Source organism: Vigna umbellata, chromosome 11 (genome assembly GCF_029865625.1).
Source record: "Vigna umbellata cultivar VRB3 chromosome 11, Vumbellata_1.0, whole genome shotgun sequence".
In the NCBI taxonomy this organism is placed as follows: domain Eukaryota; kingdom Viridiplantae; phylum Streptophyta; class Magnoliopsida; order Fabales; family Fabaceae; genus Vigna; species Vigna umbellata.
In genome coordinates this window covers 28,175,453-28,189,971 of record NC_142175.1, presented here as the reverse complement: position 1 = coordinate 28,189,971, position 14,519 = coordinate 28,175,453, and the positions used below count along the sequence as shown (strand labels likewise).

Genomic DNA, 14,519 nt, shown 5'->3' with positions numbered 1-14,519 from the left:
TTTTTTTTAATGATTTTGATCTAAGAGTAGTGCACATGACAGGAGATTTTTTCACAGAAGAAACAAAAATGTTGAATGTGTTGGTGACCAGTCCCTGAGTTTCTCGGTGCCCTTGAATTTATCTATCTACCAACAAAAGACAATTGAAAAGGTAACAAATAGACTCAGCAAATTGTTATATATTTTAAAATTTATTAAAACTATCATTTTCAGTAAATTTATTTTTACGTATTATTGTTTTTACCAATTTTATTATTTTTATTAAATAAGTGTTTTTTATAATTTTTTGTTTATATTTTTTTAAAACGTGAAAGTTATTATTTTTGATCTTCAGTATAACATAATAATAACTAACCATGTAAAAATAATAATATACCAGTAAAGTATTATATACAAATAATTTTTTTTTAAAGAAAAGTTATCAAGATGCAAACTGTCACCTATCTCAAAAAAGATTAAAGTTAGTGATTTTATTTAAAGTACAAAAATTGACAATATTATAAAGTTAAAATTAATAATTCTAATTTTATAAATGTCTAAACAATTACTTTAATCATTTTCAGTGTATAAGTGATACGTAAAATTATAAATTTAAAATTTTATAATACAATATTTAAAAAATTTGAAATTCTAAATAAGATTTGAAATCATAAAAAAGAGAGTTAAAAAGCATGAAGAACATAACAAAGTATGAACAATAGAATAAGATTCTAACTTGAATTTTATGAAGTTTATAGATAAGTTTTAAGATTTTTGTTTAACTATTTTTGGGATTTTTCTTTAATTATTAAGATAAGCATATAGTTTTAACCCGTCTTACATTTATAAGATGCTACCGAACATAATAAATAGAGTAAAGAAATAAGATGAAGGTGTAATAAATAAAAAGGAGTGGAGCAAGAAATAAATAATTTAATTTTGAGAAGAAGAGAGTGAAATAGTTTTGACTGTGTGGGATGACAGTGAGAGATGGAATCGATGGACAGGGATTGGTGAGGGAGAGGGTGAGAAAGGAGGAACGTTGATGAAGTGGAAACAAAAAGAGTGGGTCCCAGTTTCTTAAAAGTTCACTTTACACGCAACCCTCCCTGCGAGGGTTGCAGCGTATCCTTCGGTCCATGTGTGGTGGTCTGGATGGGAAAAGACAGTAATGGGGTGAAGGGAGAATGGGATGCGAAGGGCAAATCGGGAAAGAAAGGCAAAGAGAAGGAGTTGTCGCAGTCATGAAAGAGGTTAGTGCAGTGACACACTGGTACATCTAAACATTGCCCTCATTGTACTAATGTACTCTTTCGCCACACACTTCCACACTCATTTTTTATTTATTTTTTATTTATTAGATGAATTATTAGAATGCATGGAGCAGCAGTAGGGTTTGAAGATTTGGAGGTAGAGCGAAAGGTTAAAGTGAAATGAAAAAAGGACAAAAAAATAATTAATGTTAAGATTGAGGGAGATCTGCATGATAAAATTGGAAATGAGAAATGGAAAATGAGAAAGAGAATGAAAGAGAGAGTTGAGTTGGATGGGAGGGAGAAGAGGCCATACTGAGATACTGATACTGATACTGTGTACTGAACGCCTAAAAGCAATGTATGAGAGCCATAAGTGGATGGGCCTCATGTGCCCTTTCACTCTCTCAGTCGCATCACCAGACAGTATCAAGCCACACGACCCCCACGTGTCAGACATCCAAACCTGATTTTTTACTGCTCCCACGTTAATTTGTCGTCCCAGGATGTCTCTTCCTCACGCGCTTTCTTCTTCCCTATTCCCTCACCGCCCAACCCAACACGACATCCACACTCCCTCAACAACAACAACAACGCAACACACCAACATTAAACACCTCTTCAATCTCGCTCAATCCCAACCGAGCCCTCTCTTCCTAGTTGCATACCAGGTATGATGGATTCTGTTTCATTATGTTACAACTTCTCTTACCACTCTCATACTATATACATTATAATAACATATGCATATTCACTTCTGCTCATTTTTTCTTATCTCTTATGTTCAATTTCATTTTTTAATCTCCAAAAGGTTCCATTTAGTTTTTAGCCCTTTTTATAACAACAGAAATTGTAAACAAAGATTATGTTAGGTGATTTTTTAAGTAAAGTTTTATTGTGCTATGCCATCTTAAACATTTTTTATTTTCTTTTTCTAGATCTACATTTTTTAAACTTAAAAATACTTTTTTATAATTTTAGATTAGATACTATTTTATCATAGTTCTACTGAAATTTGTATAACTATTAATATTAATTCACATAAATTCAAAAAATAAATGGTAATATATATATATATATATATATATATATATATATATATATATATATATATATTATTGATTTGGTAGCTATCAAGTTGGAGAAGACAGCAGTAAACAGTATGTGTGTGTCCAATCTAGTGGCAACTTACAAACACTATCAAAATATATTACTCATCAAACATGATTTAGACAAGGGGTATGCTTAGATTTGTGTAAGATCTTCTGTCCATAATATACCACCTATTTTTACACTGATTTGAAAACCAATTTAATAATTTTTTTAACTAGTTTCAACAAACTCTTTTACACTAATATTAGATAATAAAACTAAAAAAAAAACATGATTCTTTGATTGAATATTAAAAAAATCTTAAAAAAATCTTAAAAAATAGGATATATAAATTTTTCATGAGAAAATAACATTATTTACCTCATTAATTTTTCTAGAAAACGGCAACTTTTAAATGAGTACATATATTAATTATACTCTTTTGCTATTTTTTTTTATGTAAAATCAAACTGAGAGAAATATTATTTGAAGACTTAAATGAGTTATCTATTCAGTAATAGTATGTTTCTTTGGGGGAGAGGAATTGAGAAGAGTGAGTAATGAATTTGAGGATGAATTAATTGTTGTTTGTTTGAGTGGATTTGGAGGTAAAGGAGAATAGATTTGGAAGTAAAGTTTATAAAAATTAGTGTAGGATTTATTGATGTGAAAGATAAAATTTTTTGTTTAATTGGTATAAATTAAAGATTACCAAAATACTCCTAATTATTAAAGTAAAATAAAATGATAATGATTAATGTTATATTTAATTGTAAAAATATTTATAAAGAGTAAAAAATTAACATTAATTATTATTATTATTATTTATTACTATTATTATTTTATTAATATTATTATTATTACTATCATTATTATTATTATTATTATTATTATTATTATTATTATTATTATTATTTCTATTTCAGCTTGTAAATCATTTTAGTCAAACACATTATATTCAAGAGATAAAATTATAAATGTTGAGAAATTCTTACAAATATGCTAATAGATAAGAGATTGAAAAAAAATTTTATCTGTAAATCCGTGCTTTCAAATTGCACAAATCTTTAAAAACAAATACAACAATAATTTAAAATCCGGTTTTACATTTTATCGTACATAGTAAATTAACCTCAAGCGAAAAAAAAATGTTAAATAAATAATTAGTATTAGAAAAATAATGTAAAATGATTTAAGGACATTGAAAGAACATATGGTGGTTGCCGGATTGTTAAACACAAGTAGTCCTGATGACCATTAAGTAGTTCACGTGTTTTAAATTGAAACTAAAAGGAACATCTGAGTTCAATTCTCAACAGTATGTGTCTGATGTCCCATCAGACTCCTCTCAGATCTCCTAAGCCTAAACAAATAAACTGTGTACTTCTCCTATTTATGTGTTCTTTGAAAAATTTAATATTAGAAAAAAAAACATGTCATAATGGAAATAAACAAAATCAAACTACTTTTATTAGATTTTTCAAAAAGATTAGAAGTAGATAAAATCTATTAAACAAGTAAAAATTAATACTTTAGTTTAATAGTCATAACCTATATTTTTCCTTTGATGGTTAATAAAAATAAAAATACAATCCAACTAATTTAAAAAATAATAAAAGTAAATGAAAAAAACATTAAGTTCTTAACATTCATCTACCCATTTGTATTTAGATTAAAATTGAGAGGTTAGAGAATGTAAAACGAAAAAGAAAACATGAAATGCAAAACTGAAAAGTGCAAGATGTGAGTTATAAATGAGTATATATATTAAAGGGTTAAATATGTTTTTAGTCCCTAAACTATTGGCCGTTTCTGGTTTTCGTTCCTCTTTCAAAGTAAGGTACAATTTGGTCGTCATTTTTTTCGAAAACGTTCGTTTTAGTTATCGAAAACTAACACTGTTTAAAAATTTGGTCCTCATTTAGCAACAAATTGAGGACAAAAACCAAAGTTCCGAGGACTAAAACGAACGTTTCGAAAAGAATGAGGACCAAATTGTATCTTACTTTGAAAGAGGGACGAAAATCAGAAACGGCCAATAGTTCAGAGACTAAAAACATATTTAACCCTATATTAAATAATTGAAGTTCCATTTTATTAAAAAAGAAAAATAATTAAATATTAACAGATATTTTTGAAAGAATGTCTTAAGTAAAATATATATTTATAAAGTAAGCATTGATTATTTTATACCTATTTGATATATGAAAATATCCATACTTTTATATAAAAATTATTTAAAAAATAATTTTTAAAATATTAATTAAAGTTGATAATTTAAAATAAAATAAAATATTATCAAATTTTTCAAGAAAAAACCATAAAAAACAATACATTAAAATAAATTATTAAGTAAAGTACCCTAGTTTAAATTAATTATTATTTTTTATTTTAATGATTCATTCATTGTAATAAAACCGTAGCTGTCAATGATATAATTAATCATATTAAAAAAGTAAATTACAAAAAGTAACATAAGTGCATGTAGGTTTAACATATTTAACTTTTTATCAAAAATATTAATGAAATTTTTACTATATAATATTTCAAACACGCTTAATTATATATATTTGGAAAATCTGTTCAAGAACAAAAATGTTTAACAAGTATTTTTATTATATTGCAGTTTGATAATTAACTTTTTGGAACAAACAAGACGTGAGTACCGATGTGGAATACGGAAATATGTTTAATATTTTAAAAGGGAATTTTGTCAAACATCAGGTTTTAAGAATCATACAACATTTAGACAGCAACAGAAATAAAATAATTGGTATTTGACGAAATTAGAGTGATATAAGAAGAAAAAACAGTTTTTATGATTTAATTTTAACAAAAAAAATAATAAATACTAAGACTTCCTTCACTTGAATAAATTTAAGAAAGAATGATTAAGAAGATTTGAAGATAAATTTTGTTGTTATTTATTTAAAAAGATTTAAAAATAAATAAAAGTGAATTTAAAAAATTTAATTTATCACCTTAATTAAATTCTATATTAATTCTTGCAAACATTACAATTACGTTTAAATTTATTCAAAAAATTTACTTTTAAATTCTATCATTCAGTCAGCAAATCCTAAAAGTAAAAATAAGGTAAGGTAAAAGTTATGAAAGCATATATTCTAATTCTTGTGTTGAAGGGAAAGGGAAATAGAAAGAAGTGGGTAAAAGCAAAAGGGAATGGGTAGTACATCATATCTTATACACCAAAGCGGTAATGGCGCGTGCATTAATCAACCCTCTGAATCTAGTAACTTACTTTTTTCAAAGGATTTCGTCATACAACCATGGCGGCGCCACAACAGTTCTAAACATTTCCTCCAAAATAAAAACTACTTCTCTGCACACTACAACTACTAACTCTCATATTACTTTCATTCCCAGTCTATATAACCCCACCCACTGTACCATACACCTCCCAACGTCACTATAGCAAACATTAATTCCTTAATTCCCCCTATAATCATCACTCCTAATTTTTTAATTTTAATTTATTACTATTTTTTATTTTTTATTTTTTTATTATTAGTCCATCAATCAATTCTTATTAGTATTCTTCACTCCTATGCAATCTATTAGCTTAGTGTCCTGTTCCTTCCAGCATGTAACACATCATAAGCATAAACATAAGCACAAGTATAACTATAACTATAACAGTTATGATTTGAGCTATAACAGTTTCTCTTGCTATGTTCTCTTCTCACCCTATATATTTGAGAAGCACCATCTACCATACTCATCTCTTCCTTCGCTTTCCAACCTCGAAAGAAAGAAACTTTCTTCCTTCGCTTCCTCTCTTTTCTTCAATTCTCTGTTTCAAACACACTCTCTCAAGTGAAGAGTATGACAACGCACATTGATAACCTGTGGGTGTTGGCCTTGGCCTCCAAATGCACTCAAGAGAACATTGCATGGTCACTCTTGATCATGGTCTGTCTCTGGCTCACCATGACTTTCTTCTACTGGTCTCACCCTGGTGGTCCTGCTTGGGGTAAGTACTACTCCTTCCATTACTGGAAAAAGCCCACTTCAACCTCATCCAACAACCTTAACCTTTCCTCGGATACTGACAAAATCATTCCCGGTCCCAAAGGCTACCCTATTATCGGGAGCATCAACCTCATGATCTCCCTCGCCCACCACCGTATCTTTGCCGCAGCCAAGGCATGCAACGCCATCAGGCTCATGGCCTTCAGCCTCGGAGACACGCGTGCCATAGTCACGTGCCACCCGGATGTGGCTAAGGAGATTCTCACCAGCTCTGTCTTTGCTGATCGTCCAATCAAGGAATCTGCATACAGTCTCATGTTCAACCGAGCCATCGGTTTCGCACCATACGGTGTCTACTGGCGCACCCTCCGCCGCATAGCCGCCACACACCTCTTCTGTCCCAAGCAAATCAAGGCGTCCGAGCTCCAACGGGCAGAAATAGCCGCCCAAATGACCCGCTCCTTCTGGAACCGCCAAGGTGCCTTTCAGCTTCGCCAGGTTCTAAAAAAAGCTTCTCTTAACAACATGATGTGGTCTGTCTTTGGACAAAGATATAAGCTGGACGAGGCAAACTCAGAAATGGAGGAGCTTTCCCAGTTGGTGGAACAGGGGTACGATTTATTGGGTACCCTTAATTGGGGCGACCACCTCCCTTTTCTCAAAGACTTTGACCTCCAGAAAATCCGGTTCACTTGCTCAAAACTCGTCCCCAAAGTAAACCGGTTCGTTGGTTCAATTATCGCCGACCATCAAGCCGACATAACCCAAACCAACCGCGATTTCGTTCATGTTTTGCTCTCTCTCCAAGGTCCAGATAAATTGTCTCACTCCGACATGATTGCTGTCCTCTGGGTAAGTTTAATTTAATTCTCACAAAAATAAATAATATAAATTTAACCTAAGAACTTAATTACTCACTGCTGCTTCATACCACGTTAAATAATATATACATATATAAATAAATAAATGTCTTATTGATCATGTAAGGCTATTTAATCATATGTTCCTAATTTTTTAATTTGTATTTTGGACAGGAAATGATATTTAGAGGGACCGACACGGTGGCGGTTTTGATTGAGTGGATATTGGCGAGGATGGTGCTTCATCCCGAGGTGCAAAAGAGGGTGCAAGAGGAACTGGACGCGGTGGTTGGTGGTGGGTCACGTGCCTTGACGGAGGAGGACGTGGCCATGACCGTTTATCTTCCGGCGGTGGTGAAGGAGGTTCTGAGGCTGCATCCTCCAGGCCCGCTTCTCTCCTGGGCCCGCTTGGCCATAACTGATACCACCATTGATGGGCATCATGTGCCCGCAGGGACCACGGCTATGGTAAATATGTGGGCCATAGCACGGGACCCGGAAGTATGGGTGGACCCACTCGAATTTAAGCCGGAGAGGTTCGTGGGTTTGGAGAACGAGTTTTCTGTTTTCGGGTCGGATCTGAGACTTGCTCCATTCGGATCGGGTAGGAGGACTTGTCCGGGGAAGACTCTGGGTTTGAGCACCGTGACCTTCTGGGTGGCGAGTCTCTTGCACGAGTTTCAATGGGTACCGTCCGATGAAGGCAACGGTGTCGATCTAACTGAGGTGCTGAGGCTCTCTTGCGAAATGGCGAACCCCCTCACTGTTAAAGTCCGTCCTAGGCGTGGACTAAGCCCTTAAAATAATAATAGCAATGTTTAAGTTTGTCTAAGTTATTAACTTGAAACTCTGTTTTAATGGGAAGAGAGAAAAAAAAAAAAAAAAAAAAAAAAAGAGGGAGAGGAAGGTTTTGCATGTGGCAGGGGTTGGTGGGAGGTGCATGGCCCTTTGGAGGCACTAAATGTTAAGTGCATGGCCCTTTGAGTCATCAGGTTTTTCTCTTTTTTCTTTTTCTGGTTTTCGGTTTTTAAGTTGACAGTGAAGTCTGAAGTTGTCCGGTTATAAAAAATTAGATAATATCTATTTTCATTGTAAATATTGGTGAAATTAATACAAGTTTTTAAGTTTGGTTCTACCATTTAAACAATGTGTCGTTAAAAACTAAAACGGAAGTAAATAAAATGATAAATAAGAAACGGTAATGTGATAGATAGTACAATATGGCAGTGGGAGTTTAGCTATAGACAAGATAGCACACGTGATTACATGATAATTGGGAGTAAGGATTAAAGAAATATATAATGAGTTTGATAAAAGCAGTAGTCTATTTTATGAGAGATAATTATTTATTTGGGTGATGGAATTTGCAAGTTGAGGAGGTGTTTTATGAATGAATTGAATATTTGGAATTTGGCACTATGCAGTGAGAGACAAAAACCTTGGCCTGATCTGCGTCTAAACGAAGTACATGGTTCCCCGAGGTTTATTGTGACTCGTATGTTGATTACTATGGGTGGGGGCAACTCTCAACTTGTCCTCAGCTCCTATACCACCTATGACGGTTTGCACCACAAACATCAAAAATTGGACCACATTGATCTGTATCTTCAATTTTCTAGGGAGAGATGTAAGACTTCAACTATATATGTAATTGACAGCACAGAGAGGTACATCTTACTCAAATTTAGCACATACACAACAGGGAATGTTTTATTTATTACAATGCCTTTTATTAATCTTTTTTCCCCTTTTGCTCACTTTCAATTTCATTTCATCTAAAGTGTCTTTGCCCCCATTTCAATAAAAGCCTCTCTAAATCATTAATACTAACAAAATTAAAGCCAATTTCGTCTTCGCTATAACCATTTAAGTCAAACCAATTTAGTTGACCCTGGTCTTCAATTATCCTATTCTTGTCAACTTCAACTTTATTCCTTTGCCCACCTGCCTTTTATTCTCTAAATTCCTCTTCAAGAACTTGGCGTTTCGTTTTTAGTCATTGCACTTTTTCAATCCTGGTAACAATTTTTTCTTCTTCTTTCTTGCGAAATCGGATTCGGATAAGAACTGTCATCGTTTTTGTTTACTAGTAGTGAAGCCTTAGGATAAGAACCATGCCTGGTTCATCAAAACTCACACGTTTATCATCATAATTGGGCCCAACTCTAGTGACATGTCTTGGATAACAATACAAATTCATTGAATATCTTGTTCCAACTTTTTAGGAAACAAAATGAATACTGCATTGACAATTCCAATTCTATCAAGGACATCGAAAAATATACTCATGCTTTTATTTTGTCTAACTTAGGTTTTTTCTCACGTTTTTTCTTTTTTTCACTTTTAATGATAAGAATATTCTCTATTTACTCGGGGCTGTAAAAATTAGTAGATCTCTCGGCCGAATTAGCTTAAAACACAAATCACTATTGGAGATTTAAAATAATTATGGTAAAGTTACTAAAAGTGTTCCTCGTACATAAAACATCAGAGTGATCGGTATTTACTAATTATAGAAAAAGTTGCACCTTTTGAATTTCCCTCCCATGATTACTGTTATTTTAAAACGAAATTTAGAAATTGAATAACATCACATATATACGTATCGAGAGTCAGCTTTGTTTTCGGAGGTTGACAAACTAGGAATGCATGACATCAATCATGTAAGTCTAATCGGGTTTAATATCCACACAATTAGTGTGAATAATGAAACAAATAAAGTAAAAGGGATTAAAATACATTTTCTTTGCGAAGTCAGAAACTGAAAAAGTGCTTTTAAAATTTTGGAAAACTCAATTGGCCTATGTATCACAAAAAACTAATTAAACTGAAAACTTACTCAAAAGCACTTCGACAATAAAAAACTTTAGAATAAAATATTAATTATTAGTTTTTCACATTGTTCCAACCACAACCAATAATTTAAACATTTTTTTCTTTTACTTTCTAATATATTTTTCAAACACAAAATCGTTTTTATTTATAAGTACACTGTATCACTCTTTTCACCTTTTTTATGAATCATTTATCAATTGTAAGGTGAGATAATTCATACTGGTCTTCACACTCATAATAAATTGTCCGTTTTAAATCAAATTCTCAAAATATTACTTTTGAGGGTGTTGTTCTCTCCATCACCACACCTTTCTCCCTCCACCTCCTCTTTACTATTTTGTCCTTCAGTAAAATTTTAAAATTTTATTTTTAGGGTTATTATTTTTTAATTTTACTCATTTACAATCTATTTCACTAATAACCTATTCTAGTCCTCGTTTCACTAATAACCTATTCTAGTCTCGTACATGAGTAAAATATTTTTTTTCATTTTAACATTATGTTTCTTCCTCTCTTTTTTCGTCATTGTGAGATACTACAAGTTGCAAAGGTTGGTGGTGGTGGAAAGAATTATCAAGCAATCTCCCTCTCATGGTGCAGTGTCGCTCTTGTGGTACAATGCGTGGAGTGGTGCAGTGCGTGGAGTGGTGCAGTGTGTTTCGTGCTTCCTCGTATTCGAATAAACCTTGAAATAAAACCCTAAAATAAAAAAGTAAACGGAGGTGACATCCTTCAACGTCCTTCAACGGATGTCAACATCCGTTTAAGAAAAAACGGATCCGTTTTACCTTAAACGGATGTTGAGATCCGTTGAAGATGTCACCTCCGTTTAAAGGTTACATTTTTTATTTTAGAGTTTGTTTTATTAGGGGACATCCGTGTAAGGATGTCACCTCCATTGATGTATACTTCCTCACGCTGATTGATGCTCTGGACGCTCCTCGATGTTCCTCCACACCACGGCGGAGACGCTCCTTCACACCACGGCTGCAATGGAAGCTTTCAAACAAAAAAAAACTGGGAAGAAAAAGGAATGGAAGTGCGGGAGGTGGGAAGGTGAAACGAAAATGGGGAAATAGGAATAGAGTTCCGTGGGTGGGTGCTGAGAAAGTAAAATTAGGGTTTCAAATTATTTAAAATAGGATAAAAGTAAAAATCTTTTTAACTTAAGGATATAATTGTATTTAAAATAATGTGAGGAGGTGGAGGAAGTATAGGATGGTGGTGGAAGGAGCAACACCCTACTTTTGATATCACTTTAAAATACTTTTTACTAATATAAATATTTTAAATGTATATAAACTCATTTTCATATCATATTTTATCTATTTTTCTTAACAATATAATGAAAGACTTTGTGAAATGAGGAATTGGCAATGCGGGATAGAGTGTAATGGCCTAAGATCAGAGCGTGCCATCGTATACGTTAGTGGCTGTCTCTTCGTTGAGACTATAATAGTTTGTCTTCGTAAGTGGTTCAATGCATTTTGTACATGAAAACTTTTGTCAAAGTTCAGATCCCCTATTCAATACTTTTAACATATTCAATTCCACTTACATGCAATGATTTCGAAATTCTATTTAACAAAATCATCAAATTTCTCATCCCATTGTCTTGCTTTTCTTCTGTTTTAAACATATATCACGCTAAATGTTTTTCTTCTGTTTTAAACATATACAATCCTAAATATTCTTAACATAACATCTTAAAATCATGCAGCAAGATTGGGCACAATAAACATTCCAAGAAAGAAATTTGCTTCATAAAACAAATATTACAAAGAGAAAGATACCGTCACTTTTTTAAAGCGTCGAAAGGGCGACTTTTTTTTTTCAAGGTTTTAGGGATTTGGTATAATCATCTTCATCTGCTTGTTAAAAATTTACCAGAGGTTCATTTAAAAAAAATTGATGTTCAATTTAATAAGAATTTTAAATAAAAAATATACAAAAAGTAATTAAGTATTATTTAGTACTTTCTTTATAAGTAAAGATGACAATAGGTAAGATTTAATGTAATTAGTGTCTACACATTATCCATTCAATCTAAAATTTTCTAGTTATTTATCTAATTAATAGTACGGTATTTGTAAAATGATATCTATGACTTTTTTTATATCTGCCAACACCAATAAATATTCACAAATATTTTTATATTTTATTTTATTTTTAATTTTTTAAATAAAATTGTTTAGAAGCAATTTTTGAAATATAAATTTACATAAAAAAATAAATTTTAAGTACAGTTTAAATTAAATTATTCAACAAAATATTAATATAAATAATTTTTTAAAAAAGGTTTAATACATTGGTCCCTATTTTTAGGGATTTGGTTCAAAGTAATCCTACCTTTTAAAAAAGTTCAGTAAGACCCCATATTTTGTTAAAAAATGTTCAGTCCGGTCCTTTCTGCTCACGCCGTTAAAAACAATAACGGTACAAATGCTATAGTGGCACACGTTAATAGGTGGACTTAAATGATTTTTTAATTTAAAAAAAAGTTCATGTCACGTCATCATCACCATCTCCACACAAACCCTAATTTCTTCTCCAAGAAATCCTAGTTGCCGCACCATCCAGTGTCGTCACCGCCATCCTCGACGGCAGCGTCCTCTCCAACGCATCACACGCCACCACCAAAGCTATGCGACGAGAACGTGAGAAACCCTAGGTCTCCACGGTTTGCTTGCAGGTCTGATTTTGGTTGCAAGTGGAGGCAAGCAGCAGCGCAATTAGTGGGGGAGAAGAGTGGCGATTCGCGATCTGCAGCAGCTGGCGATTTAGCTAGTGGTTAATGGTGGACGATTCTGTGGTGGAGATTGGACGACAGTGCTGCTAGCGCGATGATGATTTGACTGGTACGAGGGTGAAAAATGGTGAAGATTGGTGGTCGCGGCATAGCAAGGGATCACGTTGGGTGCTGGCGCGAGAATGAAGGTGAGATGCGAAGGTGAAGAAGGTGCAACACAAGGGAGAAGACGCTTTGGTGGTGGCGCGTGATGTGTTGGAGAGGACGATTGCCAACGATAATGGCGGTGACGACGTTGGATGGTGCGGCGGCTAGGGTTTCTTGGAGAAAAATTAGGGTTTGTCTGGAGATGGTGATGATGACGTGACATTTGCACCCTTATGTTTTTAAAGGTGTGAGCGGAAAGAATCGAATTTAACATTTTTTAAAGAAATATGGGGTCTTACTCAACTTTTTTAAAATGTTGGATTACTTTGAACCAAACCCCTAAAAGTAAGGAGCAATGATGTATTAAACCTTTTAAAAATTAAATAAGTTGGATTAAAATATACATTTTAAAAATGAATGAATCTCTTAGTTAATAACTTCAATTTCATGAATCTAAATAAAATAATAAAATATATAAATATATGAAGTAAAATTTGAAATTGATCTTATGATTATATTTTTTTCACCAAATGTCGTTTTGATCACTTGAATTTAAAAATACTAAAATAAAATTCAGTTAATTATTAGTTGTGAGTGAATAGTTGAATCTAACTTTTTATTTCTTAGTTCAATACTCATCTTTATGAAAAAAAAAATAGTAACTATAATAATATTCTCTTAACATATTTGTAACAACTTACACATATATACATGTCAATACAAATTTATAGGAGGTAGGTAGGTATGTAAGTGTTTCTAGCTATGAGATATTTTCAAACGACCAAGTGGACAATTAGTTCTCCATTTTGAGGATGCAGGAGCTTAGTGTGTAGACTCATTACAATTTATTTCATAAAAATCAGTTTTTTTACTACTAATTTTAGAGAAAACAAACTTCTAATATTTTTTTGAAACCTTGTTTTTCATTATTGTTCGTATTTATAAATAATAATATGTGAGTGCTTTTCAATGCTCATTATAGTGAGAGATTTTGAAACCTTATTTCTTCTAATGTTATTATTTTATTCAACCTTTTTCGTATTTTATAAATATTTTTGAAATCATGAAATCAAGTTTATAAAGTAATTAAAATAATTTTAGGATGGTGGTCTTGACACATTTGCTATATATAAACTGATAATAGTAGAAAATTCTTTTTTTATATGTTGGGTGGTGTTATATATAAGTACTTCATTTAGTTTGATAGATTACTGTCTACGTTTTTATAATTTTGTCTGGTTGACTACGCGCATCTAGCATCAATATAATCATATATTGTGTTCATTAATTCATGGTATTGATATGATCATCCTCTATTCCATTTGAGTCTATCTAATTTATCATTATACTATTTATACAATGGTTTAGGTTTTTGTAAACTTTGATTTCTTATTCTTATATTATAATTATCTTCACTTAAAACTATTTTAAATATCACTATCATATTTTGTCTCAAACATTTTCCCATATTCATTTTTCATACAAATCTTGAAATTTAATTTTCATTAAAAAATTCAAATTAAAATAAAGAAAATTCAATAGCATAGTGATTGCATTTAAATGTCCCAAAATTTTTAAAGAATAAGTAAATAAAGTTGTTGTTCGAAAAAT

General features: G+C 32.0%; 1 protein-coding gene across 1 annotated transcript; it reads left to right on the top strand.

The window, feature by feature from the left end:
- The first annotated feature begins 5,902 nt into the window (after window positions 1–5,902).
- LOC148191413 (cytochrome P450 78A3-like) lies at window positions 5,903–8,324 on the top strand. The gene is made up of 2 exons (XM_088102245.1): window positions 5,903–7,169; window positions 7,352–8,324. The coding sequence occupies exons 1-2, from the start codon at window positions 6,171–6,173 to the stop codon at window positions 7,976–7,978; spliced, it is 1,626 nt and encodes a 541-aa protein (XP_087958371.1). The 5' UTR covers window positions 5,903–6,170; the 3' UTR covers window positions 7,979–8,324.
- Window positions 8,325–14,519: the final 6,195 nt, after the last annotated feature.